The 23,012-nt window shown below is 46.2% G+C and overlaps 1 protein-coding gene across 1 annotated transcript in view; it reads right to left on the bottom strand.

Moving 5' to 3' along the window:
- USH1C (USH1 protein network component harmonin) overlaps positions 1–23,012 on the bottom strand; it is a 170,729-nt gene that overhangs the window by 94,999 nt on the left and 52,718 nt on the right. The window contains 2 exon segments of the mRNA XM_075326472.1: positions 7,063–7,205; positions 7,390–7,446. Coding sequence (XP_075182587.1) covers positions 7,063–7,205; positions 7,390–7,446 — 200 coding nt within the window.

Raw genomic sequence — 23,012 nt, 5'->3', positions numbered from 1 at the left:
GCAAAAATACTAACCTTATCGTTGCTTGTTGACACGTCGCTCATTTTCAAAAAGTTGTTTATTCTTCTCTGCGCCGATTGTTCATCGTACCCGGGGTAGCACACATCGCTCCGTGTGACACCCCGGGAACGATGAACACAGCTTACCTGCATCCCGCTGGCTATGCGGAAGGAAGGAGGTGGGCGGGATGTTTAAGTCTCGCTCATCTCCGCCCCTCCGCTTCTATTGGCCGGCCGCTGTGTGATGTCGCTGTGACGCCGAACGTCCCACCCCCTTCAGGAAGTGGATGTTCGCCGCCCACATCGACGTCGCTCAGCAGGTAAGTGCGTGTGACGGGGGTTTAACGACTTTGTGCACCACGGGCAACTCCAGGCTACTGAGCATTTTTTGCCGCATCACGCCAGTGAGAGGTTTTTGCCGCATCGCGCCGCATCCGGTGTCCATAGGCATGCACAGGAAAATGCACCGCATCGGCCGGATGCAACGCGATGCGTTTTTGCCGCACAAAAAAACGTGCCAGGCAACGTTCCATCCGGCCGCCGCATCGGCTAAATCTGCCGCATGCGGCAAAAAACGGACGGAACACAAGCCCATGCGGCACAGTGCGGCACTAATGTTAGTCTATGCAATAAAAACGCAACCGGCAGCAAAAAAAAAACAAAAAAACGGTTGTGTTTTTTATGCAAAGTGCCGGATTGTGCCGCACAGGAAAAACCGAAGGTGTGAAAGCAGCCTAAAATGACTGACCGGTACTCTATTATCTACTTTTGCCCTTGAGCTAGTCAGAACGTTGCCCCAGGTCCTGCCATATACATTCGTCATTACTGCTTTCCTATTCTGCAATGCTGTGATGAAGTATGCTGAGAACCATTTATACTAAAAGTTTCCTCTCAATTCCATGCTGTTCAATGCACATTGGCTGCTTGAGGATACAGATTGCATTCTGGGACAGCAGATGTGGGATTTCTGGTAAGACCCACGGCTCTGTGACTGACATTTTCATTCAAGAAACCCAAGGCCTCTTGAGCCACAACAGGGCCGTCCGGGAAACTCCTACTGGATTGTTGCCCGATTTTCTTCAGAACTGCTTGAATCAGCATCACAGGTGGAAAAGCGTAAGCCAAGTCCAAATCCTATTTGAGCAGGAAGGCATCCACCATTTGTGGACATCCTCTGGGATCCCTTTCCTGTTTTGCATATTTGCACACAGATCTATGTCTACACGCCCCATAGGTCCACCATTTGACTCAGAGTTCACTCCCCCTGCTTCAGCTATATGTGGCTCAAAGTCTGCTTCGCAATTCTTTCCCCTTTATGAGAATGGTTGTGAAGGATAAGAGACGTGTCTCCACCATCTGTAAGATCTGATCGGACACTATCATTAGGGAGATGGACCAGTTCCTCCCTGATGCTGTATGTAAGTTATGGCTGTCTTGTTGCCTGACAAGATCCTTACATGGAGATCTTGTTTAGCTGAAATGAGCTTTCTTAGGGACTGTTTTACTGCCAGGAGCTACTTTACTTGGAGGAGCCCAATTTCTCTTCCCTCGCCCTTCGACTCTAGACCAGGAGATGTCCCAGATGTGCCCCCTCCATTAAGGGCTTGCATTTGCAGCAAGGACCAGTGATATCCGATTTGTCCAAGGAATTCCCCTGGACAGATTTTCTGTCTCCAACCACCAGAGGAGAGATGGAGTTATCATTAAAGAGAGAGTATAAGCTATAAGCTTTCCTTCTAACCGCCCCTTTAATGCTCACATTTGACAGCATGTTCCATTGTAACGCTCAGGTGGGGTTTGAGCCCATACTACTGACAGAATGCAGAAGTTAGAGTTCCTAACCATGAAATAGCCTAAAAGTCCCTGTTACACGCAACGACGTATCTAACGATATATCGCCGGGGTCATGGATTCCGTGACGCACATCCGGCATCATTGGCGACGTCGTTGCGTGTGACACCAACGAACGGCTGTTAACGACCAAAAATACCTTATTGTTGACATGTCGTTCATTTTCAAAAAATCGTTGATTGTTGCAGGACGGAGGTTGTTCGTCGTTCCCGAGGCAGCACACATCGCTACGTGTGACACCTCAGGAACGATGAACAACAGCTTACCTGCGGCCGCCGGCAATGAGGAAGGAAGGAGGTGGGCGGGATGTTACGGCTGCTCATCTCCGCCCCTCCGCTTCTATTGGGCGGCCGCTTAGTGACGCCGCACGAACTGCCCCCTTAGAAAGGAGGTGGTTCGCTGGCAACAGCGACGTCACTAGGCAGGTAAGTCCATGTGATGGGGACTATCGATGTTGTGCGCCACGGGCAGCGATTTGCCTGTGACGCACAAACGACGGGGGCAGGTGCTTTCACCAGCGACATCTCCAGCGATATCGCTGTGTGTAAAGCCCCCTTTAGACTTGTGGTCACATTGTTTATAAGGTTCAATACTTCGTAAGACACCTTCTCTTTACTCCCCTCTTGATTTTTTTTTCTCTCATTTGAGTAACCAACCCAAATATTTCAAGGTAGACCTGATCGCCACCAACGGAGATCCGCAGTGCTCCACTGATTTGCCTACAATGAAGCAATCGTCAAGGTCAGGTATCACGAATACCTCCTTCTCTGGTAGATGAGCTGACATCTCCACCTGGGAGCCATTGACAACTCGAGAGGAAGGGCATGAAACTGAAAATGTCTGACTTCTTTAATATAGAGAGTAATTCTCAGGAATTTTTGGTGTTCTATGTAAATTGGACCGTGATAGTAGTGGGCTTAAAGGATAGACTCAGACTCCAGCTGAATGATCACAGGAATATGTTTAGCAATCAGCACATTCAGGTTTATTATTGCCCTGAAGGTGCATTTAAGTGAGAGAGCGCCCTCGCCCTACCTGGGGTATGGCATCACAGAGGGTTTATCATCACAGGGGGCTATGAATCCTTCAAGGAGGGTCCACCAAACATGAAGCCTCTATTTTTTTCTGGTCTCCCCACTTGGTTTGGTCTCTTGGGGGGCTTTCTTTGGCTGCATCTTCTTCTCTGAAAGAAGCTTTTGTACCAAGGATCACTAAATTAGGGAAGCCCATTTTATCGTCACTGGCCCGGTGTTGGGTGACATCTTGGAGAAAGCCAAACAAGTTGTTCCAGTCTCTGTCATAGAGAACGCGTCTAGATTTTGAGTGAATGTCCCCTGACATTAGAAAAAGCCACAGTCCTGGCACGGAATCCCGGCACACTCTTCATCAGGGCGTGCAGACAGGTTGGTGTGTCTTGTGGAAGTGCAGACCAAGGACGACATGACTGCCAATAGACACATATATTCAATATGTTGCTGCCAGCATCGGCCCCCAAGCAGATTTCGCCCAGGGAACCGCTGTGGCACCTCCAGGATCCGCTGTCACGTGTGATAGGAAAAAGCACGTTAAGCTTTGTCTTTCACAAGCTCTGTACTCCATGAGGGCTCCAGTAACCCAAGGATTAATGCATTTATCAAAACCATCTATGTGTGCACTGATAGACAAGGTATGGGTGGCACCAGGGTTCAGTAGCCAGGTACATCCTATATTGTAGGACATGTGCCTGACACAACGGAGGAGATATATACAGCTACCACCAGCAGATGTGTAGGAGTTCAAGCTGATTTGTGTTGATCTCTTTTCAGATACACCCGAGGTATAACTGGTGCAAAAAGCTACAGCTGAGATTACTGCTCGACAACCCATGAAGGAGGTGGAATATATGGGGCTCCTGAAGTGATCGAGGTTCATATTTTGCAGGAGAGGTCATTGTGGAGATGATACAGTATCTGTGAATTAGCAGCTTTCCCCACTCCTCACCATCCACAGAACAGTGGGACAGTGGAAAGGCTGAATGGAACATTCAACAACTTAAAAATCCAGAAGTTAAAAGGCAGAGGCTGGGAAGTCGTGGACTGCATGCTGCCAGCCACAGACTCCATGTGGTCAACCAGGACAGAATGCGGCGAGCCACGGACCAAACGTGAGCCATGTGGACTGAACACGGTGAGCCATGTGGACTGAATGGCTTGAACACGGCGTGCCATGTGGACTGAACGCGGCCAACTATGGACTGAATGCGGCCAACTATGGACTGAATGCGGCCAGCTATGGACTGAATGTGACCAGCTATGGACTGAATGCGGCGTGCCATGTGGACTGAATGCCTTTAGCCCTTTTTTTCCCCCCTTTTTGGTTCAGCCCCTAGAACAGGATTATACTTCCCACAGTCACTTCAGATACAGCATGATCGCTCGACCAGCGATGTACAAGCCTTGTATAAACACCAGCGTGATAAACCAGTTTATTCTTCCAGCCCAGACCCTGAATCAGTGTCAGGAGTTGGGACACTGTGGGTCCTAAAAAGACAAGAGAAAGTGCCGTCAGCCAAAATTTGAAGGGGCAATTCCAGGTTCTCCAAACCACAGCAATTTGGTTAAAGCTTGAGGAAAAACCCACCTGGATACATGGCGGCCACTGTAAAAGTCACAGCACCAGCAGAATGAGGGTCTGATCATAGTCATTGACCCCACCATAGTGGGGACTCTCTCACAGAAAGAGAAGGCGGATGTGACAGATAGTAGGTCCTACATGTGGTCATACAATGATCTTATAGGAGATCTCCAGGTGAGGGCAGATATACTCAAAATAGCCGAAATATGGCAGAAATGGTTACAGGAACATAATGCAGGCAAAGACTCCTAGTGGGGGAAACATTCTCTTTCCTGAATCCAGACAACTGGTTCTAGGGTGTAAGTGGGGGCTCTCTAGGATGTACAAACCGGTGTACGACTAGTGCTGTTCTGTCAGTTGGTGTATGTAGCCACAAAAGCGCTAATCTAGGTTATTGCTAAGGTGGTCAGGTCCATGTGTAAGGGAAACCTTGTCAAAGAGCCCTGGTTGTACATTACGCCCCCGACAATAAGAGATCCAGCGTTCTGATACAGTTATGAGTATCCGGGTAGAAAAGTCCCGAGGACGTGGACAGCGCGCTCCTATATACCTCCTGATATACTCATAATTGGGTAGAACAGGGAGAGTGTGAGAACACACTCCATATTGTCTGTCTCCATTTCATCTCCAGGTCTCCCTACTGTGTCTCCAGCTCGTCTCTAGGTCTCCATATTGTCTGTCTCCAACTCATGCCCAGGCCTCCAGCTTGTCTCCGAGCCTCAAGCTCATCTCTGGGCCTCTATATTGTCTGTCTCAAGCTCGTCTCTGGGCCTCCAGCTCGTCTGTCTCTATCTTGTTGCTGTCTCCAGGTCTCCAGCCCGTCTGTGGGTCGTCTACAGGTCTCCAGCTTGTCTGTCCCAATCTTGGTGCGGTCTCCAGCTCGTCTGTCTCCATCTTGTCGCTGTCTCCAGGTCTCCAACTCGTCTCTGGGTTGTCTCCAGCTCGTCTGTCTCTATCTTGTTGCTGTCTCCAGGTCTCCAGCCCGTCTGTGGGTCGTCTACAGGTCTCCAGCTTGTTTGTCCCAATCTTGGTGCGGTCTCCAGGTCTCCAACTCGTCTCTGGGTCGTCTCCAGCTTGTCTGCCTGCATATTGTCTCTGCCTCCAGCTTTCCAGCTCGTCTCATCACACTGATGGGTGCAGACGGTACACATTTACCTTCGCTAGATCCCTATGAGGTCCATCTTTTGGCAGGAAGCTTTCTTTGTGCTGGTAGAGGAGCATCGTGCACCAGACCAGGCTGAGCTCCAGGATTTCCTGAGCGCTCGGAATCACGTGTTAATATTTGAAGCTCAAGAAAAAAAAAAAAATATATAGTAGCTTTCACTCACAGTTGTACAGGATGTGATGTGGTGTACCATTTTGGTAGATGGCCGTATACCGTATATATGGTCATAAATGTAATGGTAAAATAGGACCAAACTGTAAAAGCTTCATCATAACGAGGCATGAACAAGAGCTAGCACTCTAAAGGGTGCTTTACACGCTGCAACATCGCTAACGATATATCGTCGGGGTCACGTCGTTAGTGACGCACATCCGGCGCCGTTAGTGACATCGCAGCATGTGACACCAAGGAGCGACGATCAACGAGCGCAAAAACGTGACAAATCGTTGCTCTTTGACACATCGCTCCTTTTCCAAATATCGTTGCTCCTGCAGGTACGAGGTTGTTTGTCGTTCCTGCGGCAGCACACATCACTATGTGTGACACTGCAGGAATGACGAGCATCTCCTCACCTGCGTCCACCGGCAATGAGGAAGGAAGGAGGTGGGCGGCAGGTTCCGGCCGCTCATCTCCGCCCCTCCTCTGCTACTGGGCAGTTGCCGTGTGACAGCGCTGTGACGCTGAACGAACCGCCCCCTTAGAAAGGAGGTGGTTCACAGGCAACAGCGACGTCGCAGAAAATGTAGTCCGTATGAGGGGTGTTAGCAATGTTGTGCGCCACGGGCAGCGAATTTGCCCATGACGCACAACCGACGGGGGCGGGTACGCTCGCTAGCGATATTGGTACAGATATCGCAGCGTGTAATGTACGCTTAACGCTACATCTGACCCCCTGGTGTGAACAGGTCATTTAACTGGTTTATCAAATGAAGGGAAAAACCAGAGTCAGTACAAGAGGCCTGGAAAGATCATCGCCGGCAGGAGAGCACTAGATTCCAGATAGGACTATCGGGTTTTGTGACAGGTGCAAGTCCTATAGTTATGGGAGACATTTCCACATTATGACCGAGATATAAATGAAAGACATGTTTTTGCATAGCAGTGCCACCTGCGGATCTGCCCAAAATTAATATCGGCACTATGGGGGGTTGTACAAGCCGTGCCCAAAGGACGGATTACTGTGTATACATTAAATGGAAATAAACTCCGGACTGGTGGTGGTAGATGTGTGCACTATGTGGCAGTGTATATAAGAAGACCTCACTGTATAGAGTCGGAGGACTTTGGCATTATGGCACTCCCTGCGCTGTCGTTGTATGACAAATTCTGACCCCACTCCAGCAGAGTAGTTATTGGTCGGGTGGTGTAATGATGGGCATCTCTTCATGGACGGTGGGGTCTGACCCCTCAGATCGGATCTTCCTGGTCACTCACTGTTTCTCTTTCTCCTGCTGTTCTTTCAGGATCTTGTTGGTTTCCATTGCAAGTTTCTTCTGGCGCAGCAGTTCTTGGCGGTCCAGCTCACGGCGACGCTGTTCTATCAGCTTCTCGTCCTCCGTCATAAAGAGTTCCCGACCCTGTGGGTGAGATGACCCGTCAGCATTGGTGAGATCATACATTGTCTGATGGACCCGGTGACGCTCACTGGATATAATGTCTGGAAGGACCACAGAACTCCCAGCAGCGAGGAGGACCAGGTCACCACTTCATGGAGAGAAGCCAGGACCTGACTGTCCTGCTGTGGCACATGTGGAAACTCACCGCTCCGGTCAGGATGGTCAGCGTCAGTGTCCGGCTGCTTTTCAGCACTCGCACAGCCTGGAAAGAGAGAAGACCGTGGATTTAGAGACTCTCCACATTGAGAAACTAGCACATTCATGCCAAAACCTGATCACTTCAGTAGGCACATCTAGATGGAGACATAAATGAAGACAGCCCCTATTCATATTTTTATAGTTTTAAGGTTGATTTAGACACAAGTCCATCGAGCTCAACCTATAACCCAACGAGCTGATCCAGAGGAAGGAAAAACCCCATGAACCCGATGAGAATAGCTCCGTATTAGAGGAAAACTGACTCCACATTCAGCAATCAGACAAGTTCACTGGATCATCGTCCATCACAGAATCCAGTGCCCATAACCCGTTATAGCCATCAAGGAAGGAGTCCAGGCCTCCGTGATGTTGAAATGGTTATCTATAAAAGTGCACAGGGCAGAGTTCCATCATCTCACTGATTTTAGTCTCAATTGTTATCAGAGAAAGAAAATAAATCTTCTAGACTGACTGAGTCAATCGCTGGAGCGGAATCCAGTTGAAAATGTCTAAAAGGAACTAAAGCTCAGAGTTCATAGGAACCAGGACCTGCACGATGAGAGGAGTGTGTGCGGAAGAATGGGCCAAAATCCACCTGAGCAATGCAGGCGACCAGTGTCTCCATACAGGATGTGAGGAGTGTGTGTGGAAGAATGGGCCAAAATCCACCTGAGTAATGCAGGGACTAGTGTCTCCATACAGGATGTGAGGAGTGTGTGCGGAAGAATGGGCCAAAATCAACCTGAGCAATGCAGGCGACTAGTGTCTCCATACAGGATGTGAGGAGTGTGTGCGGAAGAATGGGCCAAAATCCACCTGAGCAATGCAGGTGACCAGTGTCTCCATACAGGATGTGAGGAGTGTGTGCGGAAGAATGGGCCAAAATCCACCTGAGCAATGCAGGTGACTAGTGTCTCCATACAGGATGTGAGAAGTGTGTGCGGAAGAATGGGCCAAAATCCACCTGAGCAATGCAGGTGACTAGTGTCTCCATACAGGATGTGAGGAGTGTGTGCGGAAGAATGGGCCAAAATCCACCTGAGCAATGCAGGCGACTAGTGTCTCCATACAGGATGTGAGGAGTGTGTGTGCGGAAGAATGGGCCAAAATCCACCTGAGCAATGCAGGCGACTAGTGTCTCCATACAGGATGTGAGGAGTGTGTGCGGAAGAATGGACCAAAATCCACCTGAGCAATGCAGGCGACTAGTGTCTCCATACAGGATGTGAGGAGTGTATGCGGAAGAATGGGCCAAAATCCACCTGAGCAATGCAGGCGACTAGTGTCTCCATACAGGATGTGAGGAGTGTGTGCGGAAGAATGGGCCAAAATCCACCTGAGCAATGCAGGCGACTAGTGTCTCCATACAGGATGTGAGGAGTGTATGCGGAAGAATGGGCCAAAATCCACCTGAGCAATGCAGGCGACTAGTGTCTCCATACAGGATGTGAGGAGTGTGTGCGGAAGAATGGGCCAAAATCCACCTGAGCAATGCAGGCGACTAGTGTCTCCATACAGGATGTCAGGAATCATAGAATGATAGAGTTGGAAGGGACCTCTCAAGAGTCATCGGGTCCAACCCCCTGAGAGCGCAGGCTTTCCTAAATCATCCCAGCTATGTTTCTCCAGTTTCCGCTTGAAGATTTCCATTGAGGGAGTGCTCACCACCTCCCATGGTCGCCTGTTCCACTGCCTGACTGCCCTCACTGTCAGAAAGTTTTTCCTAATCTGAATCTCCTTCCTTTAAGTTTCATCCCATTGCTTCTTGTACTTCCTTGTGCTAATGAGAATAGGGTGGTTCCCTCTGCACTGTGACTACCTTTCAGATATTTGTAGACCGCTATTAAGTCTCCTCTCAGCCTTCTGTTTTTCAAGCTAAACATCCCTAGTTCTTTTAGCCGTTCTTCATAGGACATGGTTTGCAGACCTTCTACCAGGAGTGTGTGTGTGGAAGAAAGGGCCAAAATCCACCCGAGCAATACTAGTGTCTAGTGTCTCCATACAGGATGTGAGGAGCGTGTTTGAACGAATGGTCCAAAATCCACCCGAATAATGCAGGCGACCAGCGTCTCCATACAGGATGTGAAGAGTGTGTGGAAGAATGGACTGAAATCCACCCGAGTAATGCAGGTCACTAGTCTCTCCATACAGGAGGCATCTGCAGACTTCATCACAAACAAAAGGAGAATGTACCAAGTATTAAATGCATTCCAGTAACATGTTCATTGCTTTTTCCCTGTGTCATTTCTTATTATTACACATAATGGTGATTTCTTTGCCTGTGTAGATTGGATGGGTTGTTACTGACATCTGGTAAGAAATTCATATCAATAGCAGCTTTACAAATAGATTTACTAAAGAAACTTGTTGACATGTTCAATACTTATTTCCCCTGCTGTGACTGTGCCACACCAGTGACTTGTATGGAGGAAAACTATGTTCTTTTGTGTTATTATTAGTCATGTTCCGTTATGTACCTGTTCACATTGCATGTTTGGGAGTGCCCGTCAGTCTGTGTGTAGATTATGGGGTCGTGCCTTCTCCCTGTGCACCCCTCCCCCATTACACATACACCTGAGATTTCTAACCAAGTGAGCGGCTTCAGTCCAGAGTCGGTTCCCAGTAATATGAGATGTGACACGGCTACTGGGCAGATATAGAAATGGCCATTTTTGTGCTAAATATCTCACCTTTTCCTAGATTTCCTTGAGTAGTAATGTAAGTCTACAGTGTTACTTTCTGGATTTACAGTATGCTTTAGCATTTCAGAGTGCAACTGTCTTTTTGTCTTAAAGAGTGTCTCGGCCTCATAATGCCCCACATTATTTTATTATAATAACCCTAACCCTTAGCCTTGGCCGCAGCTGCCTGACATTGGACCATAGAGTTTCATATACACCCAAGTCTTATTCAGTCACAGCTTTACCCAGTGTTTTACCATTTACTGCAAAGTTATACACTTTAATTTTTATTAATTTTGTTAGTATTATGTAAATCCACCTTTGGCTTTCACCTCTGCCTGACTTCTGGCATCCATCACACTCTAGCATGTCTCCTCCGAAATCTGATCCCCGGTCTCTTCTGCATGTTCCCAGTGTTGGTGTATACTGGTCAGGTCTCTTATCCATGTTCCCAGTTTTGGTGTATACTGGTCAGGTCTCTTCTCCACGTTCCCAGTGTTGGTGTATACTGGTCAAGTCTCTTCTCCACGTTCCCAGTGTTGGTGTATACTGGTCAAGTCTCTTCTTCATGTTCCCAGTGTTAGTGTATACTGGTCAGATCTCTTATCCATGTTCCCAGTGTTGGTGTATACTGGTCAGGTCTCTTCTCCACGTTCCCAGTGTTGGTGTATACTGGTCAGGTCTCTTCTCCATGTTCCCAGTGTTGGTGTATACTGGTCAGGTCTCTTCTCCATGTTCCCAGTGTTGGTATATACTGGTCAGGTCTCTTCTCCACGTTCCCAGTGTCGGTGTATACTGGTCAGGTCTCTTCTCCACGTTCCCAGTGTTGATGTATACTGGTCAGGTCTCTTCTCCATGTTCCCAGTGTCAGTGTATACTGGTCAGGTCTCTTCTCCACGTTCCCAGTGTCGGTGTATGCTGGTCAGATCTCTTCTCCACGTTCCCAGTGTCGGTGTATACTAGTCAGGTCTCTTCTCCACGTTCCCAGTGTTGGTATATACTGGTCAGATCTCTTCTCCACGTTCCCAGTGTCGGTGTATACTAGTCAGGTCTCTTCTCCACGTTCCCAGTGTTGGTGTATACTGGTCAGGTCTCTTCTCCACGTTCCCAGTGTTGATGTATACTGGTCAGGTCTCTTCTCCATGTTCCCAGTGTTGGTATATACTGGTCAGGTCTCTTCTCCACGTTCCCAGTGTTGGTATATACTGGTCAGATCTCTTCTCCACGTTCCCAGTGTCGGTGTATACTAGTCAGGTCTCTTCTCCACGTTCCCAGTGTTGGTATATACTGGTCAGATCTCTTCTCCACGTTCCCAGTGTCGGTGTATACTAGTCAGGTCTCTTCTCCACGTTCCCAGTGTTGGTGTATACTGGTCAGGTCTCTTCTCCACGTTCCCAGTGTTGATGTATACTGGTCAGGTCTCTTCTCCATGTTCCCAGTGTTGGTATATACTGATCAGGTCTCTTCTCCATGTTCCCAGTGTTGGTGTATACTGGTCAGGTCTCTTCTCCACGTCCCCAGTGTTGGTGTATACTGGTCAGGTTTCTTCTCCATGTTCCCAGTGTTGGTATATACTGGTCAGGTCTCTTCTCCACGTTCCCAGCGTTGATGCATACTTTGGTTCTTCTGTGTAATCTCAAGCCGACGCTTCTTATGATTATATTGTAGTTGAGTCTTCACCGTTTTTCGGGCCACAATTCCAGACTTGTGTAACTTGCCTCACTCGGTGCTTCATGGCCGTCTGTGATCTCACTATTATGGAGCAGACGAGCTGCCTCCACTGCCAGGTGTCACCAGAACTGATAGACCTTGTGATCAGCGACTTGTTGACGCTGATATTTTGCCTGGACGTCACCTCTTGGCTTTTGAATGGATGGACTTCATTTCTTATCCTTCCACCTGTCATGGCCGCACATGATGCAGTTTGGGAATGTTCTTGGCAGAGAGACCACTATCGATGAGCTGGGTGAGGCTGTGTCTCTTTTCTTGGGAAATCTTCATGGCGGCTCCTCGATTCCAACTAGCGGCTTTCACTCGTGAATCAACCTAACACACTGAACTATTAGGGAATGTGAGGACAGGGTGTGATTTGTAGTATAAAGGAATAAAAAGAACAAAACAGTAACAATGCAGTGACTGACGAGAATCTGCAGAAGTAATCATCTGCAAGTCACATTTATGTATGAGAAGCAAAGATGATTGTCTAAGATGAAGAAGTCTCACACTCAGAGCTGTAGAGGACGGAGAGATCTGGAGCCGGAAAGTCACAAGTGCAAAACATTGTTACTACAACCCCTGGCAAAAATTATGGCCTCCCCTGGCTCTGAGGATGTTCATTCAGTTGTTTAGCTTTGTGCCGTCTGTGATCTGCCTTTTAAAAACAAAAGTAAAGTCATTTCAAATGGCAACTTTCTGGCTTTAAGAAACACTAAAAAATATAAATTATGAAAACATAATGTGCTGCCAGTAATGGTTACTTTTCAAGACCAAACAGGGGAAAAATTATGGAATCATGAAAAAGAAACAAAAATAACCCTCCAATACATCTCTAGTATTTTGTGGCACCACCTCTGGCTTTTATAACAGCTTTATCTAGAAACCCTTAAAACATCATTTTATTATAAAATTTAAAAACATCCAAAATACACACTATAGAACCTAAAGTGCACAGGTGGAGAAGGGAGGAGGGTAAAGGATAAAGTAACCCCTAAATATAAACCTCCCTCCTGTCCACTACCTCACGCGGGGGTTGGCACCCTAAAAGCACGATATGGCGCCCCCACTCACCGCCGGCTATCCTTAGCCTGCCCTAGTTATCCCTAGCGGCAGGTATGAAAGGTGCTCAAAAACTCATAAAGTGCATAAGTGCGGATAGCTAATGAGGTATAAAAAGAGGATCATGTAAATCAATTGGCCTTAGAGGTTAGGCGAGGATGCGCCAGAAAACGTGGAGGGGACCTTAATAGCTGTCTCCTAACCACTCCCTACCTCAAGCGGGGGTCGGCACCCTGAATACACGATAACATATGGCGCCCCCACACCACGAAGGCTGCCCCTAAACAGTCCCTTATTGCATCCTAACAGACAATATGCATACAAATATAAAGTGCCTGTGCTGTGGGCCTAAAGTGCATAGTGATAAATAACGATAAGGAGGCACTTATACTAGGATGCAATATTAATTTTACAGCAGCATTTTAAACCATAAAGTGCATGTGCTTATTCAAAGATGCAGGGGACTAAGAAAGGGGTGTACTCATCACTGATACATGATCCAATTGTCGCCTTTGGTTGCCTCTGAGGCAACCAAAGGCGACAATTGGATCATGTATCAGTGACGCACATCCGGCGTCGTTAGCGACATCGCAGCGTGTGACACCTAGGAGCGACGATCAACGATCGCAAAAAGTCAAAAATCGTTGATCGTTGACACGTCGCTCCTTTTCATAATATCGTTGGTGGTGCATGCCGCTGGTTGTTCATCGTTCCTGTGGCATCACACATCGCTATGTGTGACACCGCAGGAACGACGAACATCTCCTTACCTGCGTCCACTGGCATTGAGGAAGGAAGGAGGTGGGCGGGATATTCCGTTCGCTTATCTCCGCCCCTCCGCTTCTATTGGATGGCTGCCGTGTGATGTCGCGGTGACGCCTCAGGAACCGCCCCCTTAGAAAGGAGGCGGATCGCCGGCCACAGCGACGTCGCAGGGAAGGTAAGTCCGTGTGACGGGTGTAAGCGATGTTGTGCGCCATGGGCAGCGATTTGCCCGTGACGCACAACCGACGGGGGCGGGTACGCTCGCTAGCGATATCGATATCGCAGCGTGTAAAGTGCCCTTAAGTCTCATATCGTGCCAGATCAAAGCTGGAAGAAGGACGTTCTGGTGCTTATTTCACTTGGTTGAAAGGGAAGATGAAAAGCTGCAGAGATGTCAAAGTTCAGAACATGGAATGTAAGAACCATGAACCAAGGAAAACTCGACATTGTCAAAACCGAAATGGACAGAACAGAACTCAACTTACTTGGAATAAGAGAATTAAGATGGACTCAATCTGAACATTTCCGGTCAAACGACCAATAGGTCTATTATTCTGGCAACGATAACTGAAAAATAAACCATGTCGCTGTTATTCTTAATGGAAGATTGTCCGGACCGGTCCTGAAGAACAATGCAGTCTGTTATAGAGTCCACCCGAATACGAGGAGCACCGATAAATGTCACAGACATACAAGTCAATTCATATATATCCCCTCCACTATTTCTCAGACCATAACTCTCCATCAGACTCCACCGCACCCAAAAGCATCACAGCGGTCGGCCGGTGACGGCTCATGCAGCCTTTATCTATCCTCCAGTTTCTTAGAAATGGCTGGACCGTCGTTGTATATAAGCTCCTGTACCTTGTCACCCCCACTTCTGAATTGTAAAAGTGCTGCGGAAGATGTTGGCACTATAGAAATAAAGATTAATATTATTAGTCAACGCACCAAATCAATTTTGGGACAAATTAAGCCAGACCTGTTACTCGTAGCAAGAATCACACAGCTACGACTTGTCTACACATCGTACGAAGAGAGCAATCACTAGAGAAGGACATCATGGCCAGAAGAACAGAAGGAACAAGAGAGAGAGAGGAAGACCAACAACCAGATACTGTCAAAATAAGGAGGAGCAGACCCCGGTGGACCCATCCAGGTGAGGAAAGACCCCGGGGGACCCATCCAATTGGGAAAAAGGTGCTATCATAGAGTTTTGGATAACTAGAGGGGGGAAGACTTGTGAAAACTCAGACTTCAAGGCTGGATTTCAGACAGGCAGATTTTAAGGGACTCAGAAAAAGAATAGAAGGGATTCAATGGCCGGATGTCCTTAAGGACAGAAATGTCCAGGAAGGATGGGACATCTTGAAAAATGAGACTCACAAAGCATAATCATTAACAATCCCTAAAAGAGGGAAGAATAAGAAAGATTTAAGGAAATCAGGATGGATGAACACAGAACTTAAACACATGCTAAAAAGGAAGAAAGAAATATTTATCAAATGGAAAGAGGGAGGCATATCTAAAGAAGAATATAAGTCTACAAAACCTGCAGGGCACATCAGATTAGCCAAAGCTGATAATGAAATAAGGCAGCAAGAGATGTCAAAAGCAATAAAAAAGGATTTTGGAGTTATGTCAAAAATAAAAGTCAAAGATGTTATAGGAATTTTACAGGATGAAAATGGTGAAGTTGTTAAAAATGATGTTGAGAAGGAAGAACTTTTAAATTCCTATTTTGCATCTGTTTTCTCAGAAAAAGTAAATTTAAAATCAACTGATCTTCACCGTTCTATTGTAGGATTAGAAGAATCCAGGCCATCTATAAACAAAAGAGATAGTGAGGGAACACTTAGCTAACATTAATGAATTCAAGTCCCCAGGTCAAGATGAATTACACCCCAGAGTACTGAAGGAGATTGCAGAGGAAACATTAGAACCACTCTTCATAATTTTTGAATATTCTTGGAGAACAAGGAGAATTTCCAGAAGGCTGGAGAAGAGCAAATGTTGTCCCCATCTTCAAAAGGGGGAAGAAGGTGGACCCAGGGAACTACAGGCCTGTGAGCCTGACTTCCATACCAGGAAAGATCTTTGAACAAATTATAAAACAACATTTATGCAAGTACCTGGTTGAGAATGAAGTGATTAACCAGAGCCAGTATGGGTTTGTAACTAATAAGTCATGTCAGACTAACTTAATTTCCTTCTATGACAAAATCACTGATTGGGTAGATCAGGGAAATGCAGTAGATATAGTATATCTTGACTTCAGTAAAGCATTTATGACAAAGTGTGGAACGGACAAGGCAACTGTTAGATGGATTTGTAACTGGCTTAGTGATCAGAGTCAAAGAGTGGTCATAAATGGCTGCACATCCAGTTGGAAGACTATTTCAAGTGGGGTACCACAGGGCTCTGTCCTGGGCCCCGTGTTGTTCAACAACTTTATCAATGATTTAGATGAAGGAATTAAGGGTAAACTGATTAAATTTGCTGATAACACAAAGCTAGGAGGAATAGCTAGTACTAGAGAAGAGAGCGGATTCCACAAGATCTAAACAAGCTGGAACAGTGGGCAGTAACTAAGAGAATGGTTTATAACAGGGAGAAATGCAAAGTCATACATCTTGCCTAGAATAATGAAAAGAGCATATACAGCATGGGAGGAGTAGCGCTATCCAGCAGCATGTGTGATATATACAGCATGGGAGGAATAGCGCTATCCAACAGCATGTGTGACATATACAGCATGGGAGGAATAGAGCTATCCAACAGCATGTGTGAAAAAGACTTAGGTATACTAATAGATCACAGACTGCACAGGAGTCAGCAGGGTGACAGAGCAGCAAAAAAGGCAAACACCATTCTAGGATGTATTAACAGAAGCATACAGTCTAGATCACGTGAAGTCATTATCCCCCTTTACTCCTCTTTGGTCAGACCTCATCTGGAATATTGTGTCCAGTTCTGGGCACCCCATTTTAAAAAAAAAAAAAAAAAAAAAGGACATCAACAAACTGGAACAAGTTTCAGAGAAGAGGGACCAGAATGGTGACTGGACTGCAAACAATGTCCTATCAGGAACGGTTACAGGATTTAGGATTGTTTAGCTTGCAAAAGAGAAGACTTAAATAGCTGTCTACAAATATCTTACAGGCTGTCACACTGTAGAGGGATCAGTTTTCTCATTTTCACAAGGAAAGACTAGAAGCAATGCGATGAAACTGATGGGGAGGAGACACAGATTAGATAATAATAATTATTCATTTATATAGCGCTATTAATTCCATAGTACTTTACATACATTGGCAACACTGTCCCCATTGGGGCTCACAATTTAAGGTCCCTAACTGTATGTTTTTTGGAGTAAAGATATTAGAAAACTTTTTGACAGTGAGGGTGATCAACGAGTAGAACAGGCTGCCACGAGAGGTTGCGAGTTCTCCTTCAATGGAAGTCTTTAAAAAGAGGTTGGACGGAAATCTGTCTGGGATGATTTAGTGAATCCTGCTTTCAGCAGGGAGTTGGACTAGATGACCCAGGAGGTCCATTCCAACTCTACCATTCTATGAAAGACCCCGGTGGACCCATCCAGGTGGGGAAAGACCCCGTTGGACCTATCCAGGTGGGGAAAGACCCCAGTGGACCCATCCAGGTGGGGAAATTTTTCCACCATTACAGTAAGAACCATAACCAATGTTGTACACAGACCTGTCCATCTTTACTACTCCTAGATTTCACCCACTCCCTGCAGCTGCCTGCAGACCCAGCAAATGTTCAACCAAAGCGTCACATCCCAATTACACTACCAAGCCAGTGGAAGACCCCCCTGAGGGGATATGTCCATTCATCAAGGAAGGGGGTGGAAAACTGCAGAACCTTGACAATCTTCAAAGGAGTCCAGGAGGCTCTGCCTCAGCAGGAGGTCCTATTCCGGACTCCGTAACGTCATACAGTTATGATATTATTGTGCTCCTGAGCCACATACCCACCACATCGTTAGAATTTGGGGCCCCGAGACGCATCTATGCATACCCTCAGATTTGTTGTAACACCCTGGAGTAGGGAGATACCGAGGACTGCGAGCAAGAGTCAGGTAGAGAAGTCGTGCTTGGACTCGGGAGAGTGATTTTGTGTGGATTGATAACCCAAGATCGGCCATTTTACTTGGTATTTACTTGGGGGTCACGGGTACTACACACGTGAGGAAGTCCTTGAAACCCTGTTCCAACAGCGCCCCCACTGTGACCAGATGCATAAGGTAACCGCCGATCTGTCTGTCTGTTTGTGACCACGTCTTACCTGTAAATGTATTCTGACATATATACATACATACACACACACACACATTATATACATGCATACACACACATATACATACAGAATATATATATATATATATATATATATATATATATTATATATATATATATATATATATATAGATATACATAGATATACATAGATATACATAGATATACATATAATATATATATATAGATATACACATATATAGATACACACACACACACACACACACACACATATACATATACATACACACACTGTGTGCAGAATTATTAGGCAAGTTGTATTTTTGAGGACTTTTTTTATTATTGATCAACAACTATGTTCTCTATCAACCCAAAAGACTCAAATACCAAAGCTTAATATTTTTGGAAGTTGGAGGGGTTTTTTAGATTTGGTATCTTAGGAGGATCGGTTTGTGCAGGTAACTATTACTGTGCAGAATTATTAGGCAAGTTAATAAAAAACAATTATATTCCCATCTCACTTTCACCAGGTAAACCAATATAACTGCACAAAATTTAGAAATAAACATTTCTGACATGCAAAAACAAAACCCCAAAAATTAGTGCCAAATATCGCCCCCTTTCTTTCTGATGACACTCAGCAGCCACCATCCATAGATTCTGTCATTGCCTGATCTGTTTACGCTCAACATTGCGTGCAGCAGCCACCACAGACTCCAGACACTGCTCCCAGAGGTGGACTGTTTTCCCTCCCTGTAGATCTCACATTTTATGAGGGACCACAGATTCTCTATGGGGTTCAGATCAGGTGAACAAGGGGGCCATGTCATTATTTTTTCATCTTTTAGACCTTTACTGGCCAGCCACGCTGTGGAGTAGTTGGATGCATGTGATGGAGCATTGTCCTGCATGAAAATCATGTTTTTCTTGAACGATAGCGACTTCTTCCTGTACCGTTGCTTGAAGAAGTTGTCTTCCAGAAACTGGCAGTAGGTCTGGGAGTTGAGCTTCACTCCATCCTCAACCCGAAAAGGTCCCACAAGTTCCTCTTTGAGGATCCCAGCCCATACCAGTGCCCACCTCCACCTTGCTGGCGTCTGACTCGGAGTGGAGCTCTCTGCCCTTTACTGATCCAGCCTCTGGCCCATCCATCTGGCCATCAAGAGTCACTCTCATTTCATCAGTCCATAAAACCTGTGAAAAATCAGTCTTCAGATATTTCTTGGCCCAGTTTTGAGGTTTTATCTTATGTTTCTTTGTCGGAGGTGGTGGTTTTTCCGCCTTCCTTACCTTGGCCATGTCCCCGAGTATGGCACACCTTGTGCTTTTTGATACTCCAGTAACGTTGCAGCTCTGAAATATGACCAAACCGGGGGCAAATGGCATCCTGGCAGCTCCACACTTGATTTTCCTCAATTCATGGGCAGTTATTTTGCGCCTTTTTTGCCCAGCACGCTTCTTGCTACCCTGTTGGCTATTTGCCATGAAACGCTTGATTGTTCGGTGATCACGCTTCAAAAGTTTGGCAATTTCAAGACTGCTGCATCCCTCTGCAAGACATCACACAATATGGACTTTTCAGAGCCCGTCACATCTCTCTTCTGACCCATTTTGCCAAAGGAAAGGAAGTTGCCTAATAATTAAGCACCTCTTATATAGGGTGTTGATGCCATTAAACCGCACCCCTCCTCATTAAAGAGATGCACATCACCTGATTTACTTAATTGGTAGTTGGCTCTCAGCCTATACAGCTTGGAGTAGGACGACATGTATAAAAAGTATCATGTGATCACAATACTCATCTGCCTAATAATTCTGCACACAGTGTATATATTCTGTAAATTCCATCTTGTATATAGTGTATTATCTAGTGTGCCCTTAATGTGATTAATCGATTGGTGGCAGCGAGTTTATGCCAAGCATCATTGTGGCGCGACTCGTGAGATCTGGGGAGGATTAGTAATATTCCGCTATCTCGGAATTATATAAAAAATTACTACCTGCTCATCTGGAAACACACCCATTGATTGTTAAAACCAAATGAGAAAGGGACGTCGGTCCCCTGACGGAAGATCAGTGGTCTGATATCTTAGAACAGGTTCCTAAACTGGTGGTATCTGAGTGCCAAAAGCTTTCTCAAATATATCTCCTCCACAGGGTATATAAAACTCCCAGCCTACTATTTAAGATGGGACGTAGATCAAACGCACAGTGTGTTAGGTGTGGACAGGATGATGCCCATTTGATGCATGTTATGTGGGAGTGTGGACATATTGGTGATTTCTGGAAACAAACCCTGGGACTCATAGACCAAATATATCATATCACAATACAGCCGTGGCCCCGCCTGTGCCTGTTGGGTTTGTGGGAGGGAGGAGTAGACCCGGACTCTCCAACAGCCCTGGGAATAGCCCGTATCCTGTACCATGCAAGAAAGCTACTGGCATATCACTGGTTAGATCCTCCACCACCAACATTACCAGAGCTTAAAAACAAATTAAATAACGTCATAAGATTGGAAAGGGGAGTTTAAAAAGAAAAACATTAAGAAAGTATTACAACATTTGGCGGCCATGGATGGCGTTGCCGGGCCTTCCCTCCAATGCATTGGTTCGGGATGCAATAATGGACCGGTTACTGTTGTGCCTGCAGTGATGGCATGTGTGAGGAAGGAATTAAAACTAGTCTTTTCTGGGGCGAAGTGGACTTTGAATGACGAGGTGAGAGAGGACTGGAAGGGTTTGATTGATGACTGCACGGAGAGGGAGAGGCGGGAGAGTATAGCAATATGATGTGGAGCGACACAGCTGATGGAGGAGGCTTTTCTGTTAGGGGTACTTTGCACACTACGACATCGCAAGCCGATGCTTGCGATGCCGAGCGCGATAGTCCCCGCCCCGTCGCACATGCGATATCTAGTGATAGCTGCCGTAGCGAACATTATCGCTACGGCAGCTTTACATGCACTCACCTGCCCTGCGACCGTCGCTCTGGCCGGCAAACCGCCTCCTTATTAAGGGGGCGGGTTGTGCGGCGTCACACGGCACGCAGCCAATAGCAGCGGAGGGGCAGAGATGAGCGGGACGTAAACATCCCGCCCACCTCCTTCCTTCCGCATAGCTGGCGTGAGCTGCAGGACGCAGGTAGGAGATGTTCCTCGCTCCTGTGGCTTTACACACAGCAATGTGTGATGCCGCAGGAACGAGGAACAACATCGTAACATCGGTTATTTCCAAATTATGGAAATGACTGACACTGCACCGATGATATGATTACGACGCTTTTGCGCTCGTTAATCGTATCAGAAAGGCTTTACACACTACGATATTGCCTGCGACGCCGGATGTGCGTCACTTTCGATTTGACCCCACCGACATCGCACCTGCAATGTCGTAGTGTGCAAAGTGCCCCTTAGTCTGAGGCATTATTGCATAATTAAAGTTCTGTTTATTTGTGGAGGCACGCGGTTTGAAGGCTTAATTTACATAATATAACTATGATTTGAGAACATTATTACTGTTTCTACATATATGCAGAGAAAGAACCTGATTTATATACAATATGTGCTTATTTGATGTTTACTGTTATTAGTCATATGAGAAGTGAAATATTCTCTGTATTGATTCCTAATTATTTAATAAAAAAAAGATCTGATTTAAAAAAAGATATATTCCGCTCGCAGGAGTCGGGGGAATATATACTTTACTCTCATCGGGAGTCCTTCAATCATCGGCATAGTAGTAGAATAGCGGCTGTTGTGAATACGTTTTCCAGTTTGGGGCTCCCTCTTGTGGTCAGTGCTGGCGGTGCAGTTGATGTGTGGTATGAAAGTCTCACACCTGCAGAGGACTGGCAATCAGGGTCAGATTGGGGTATATAACTGAGTAGTTTTCTCTTGTTACTTGCCGGTGGTCAATGTCTCCTGTGTTTTAAAGGACATTCTGTAACCAGCTCTGCTCACTTCCAGAACTCCTCTCAGATAAGTGGTCTTTGTACCTCTGGTGTTTGTTTTCCACTTTCTTGTTGCTTTTTCTGCTTTGATACTAATGCTTGATTCCTATTTTGTCTGTGTGGAGTTCCTGGTGGAATTGGATAATTCCCTGCTGGGAGTGTCTGTATACTTAGCTCCATGATTCTGCAATGTATTGTGTTTGTCATGCTTGGTATTAATTCAGTCCCTCATCTGTATTAGTGTTTTTGGATCCCAGTAACATCACAGTGCTGGTACAGTGGGGGAGAGGTTGTGTGACCTCAGGATTTTTCCATATCAGAAGTGCTGGTATAGATTAGGGTTTTTAGGGCTGCAGACAGTTGCTCTTTCCTATAAAGATAGTTTGGGCCTCACCTTTGCTGAATCTGTCTTTTCTGGCTTTGTATTGTATTTTTCTATATCACCGTAGTCTTTACATGTGGGTGGCTATCTATCTTTGGGGACTACTCCGAGGCAGATTAGTTTTCTTATATTTCTGTGAGAATATTTAGTTCTCCGGCTGTGTCGAGGCGTCCAGGTCATCGTAGGCTCATTCCACGGCTACTTCTAGTTGTGTGTCAGGATTAGGTCTGCAGTCCGTTAAGTTTCCAGCCACTTTGTTACCTTTTTCGGATTCCGCATTTTTTAATGCTCCTCGGTTCCTGAATCATAACAAGCGGCCTCATTGCTTATCGTCTGGCAATTCCACAATTGGCCTGATAATAAGGGGGCGCTAGAGAGCGAGTTTTGCCTTGGGAAAAGGGGGTGTTCTTTTACTGACAGGGAAAGACCCTGGTGGACCCATCCAGGTGGGGAAAGACCCATCTATTCAGAGGAGGCTCTGGTAGACCTATCTATTCAGAGAAGACCCCTGCGAACCTATCTAGGCTGCACAAGATCGATTTTCCCACAAAGCGTTCATCCATTAAGTTGCCATGGCTCCAGATTGAGCTGAAGGCCATCATATAATACTATTACAGTGAATGTGGCTGATTTCTTCATGTCAGCATTATGGGCTGTAGTCATACATCACTTATACTCAATGATTTCTTGAAGTTTTCCAATGTGTCCTTAAAAATATTGTCTGCTGTGATTTTTT

This window comes from Anomaloglossus baeobatrachus, chromosome 10, assembly GCF_048569485.1.
Source record: "Anomaloglossus baeobatrachus isolate aAnoBae1 chromosome 10, aAnoBae1.hap1, whole genome shotgun sequence".
NCBI lineage: Eukaryota > Metazoa > Chordata > Amphibia > Anura > Aromobatidae > Anomaloglossus > Anomaloglossus baeobatrachus.
Note: the sequence above shows the minus strand (reverse complement) of the source record. Positions and strands in the feature narration are given on the sequence as shown.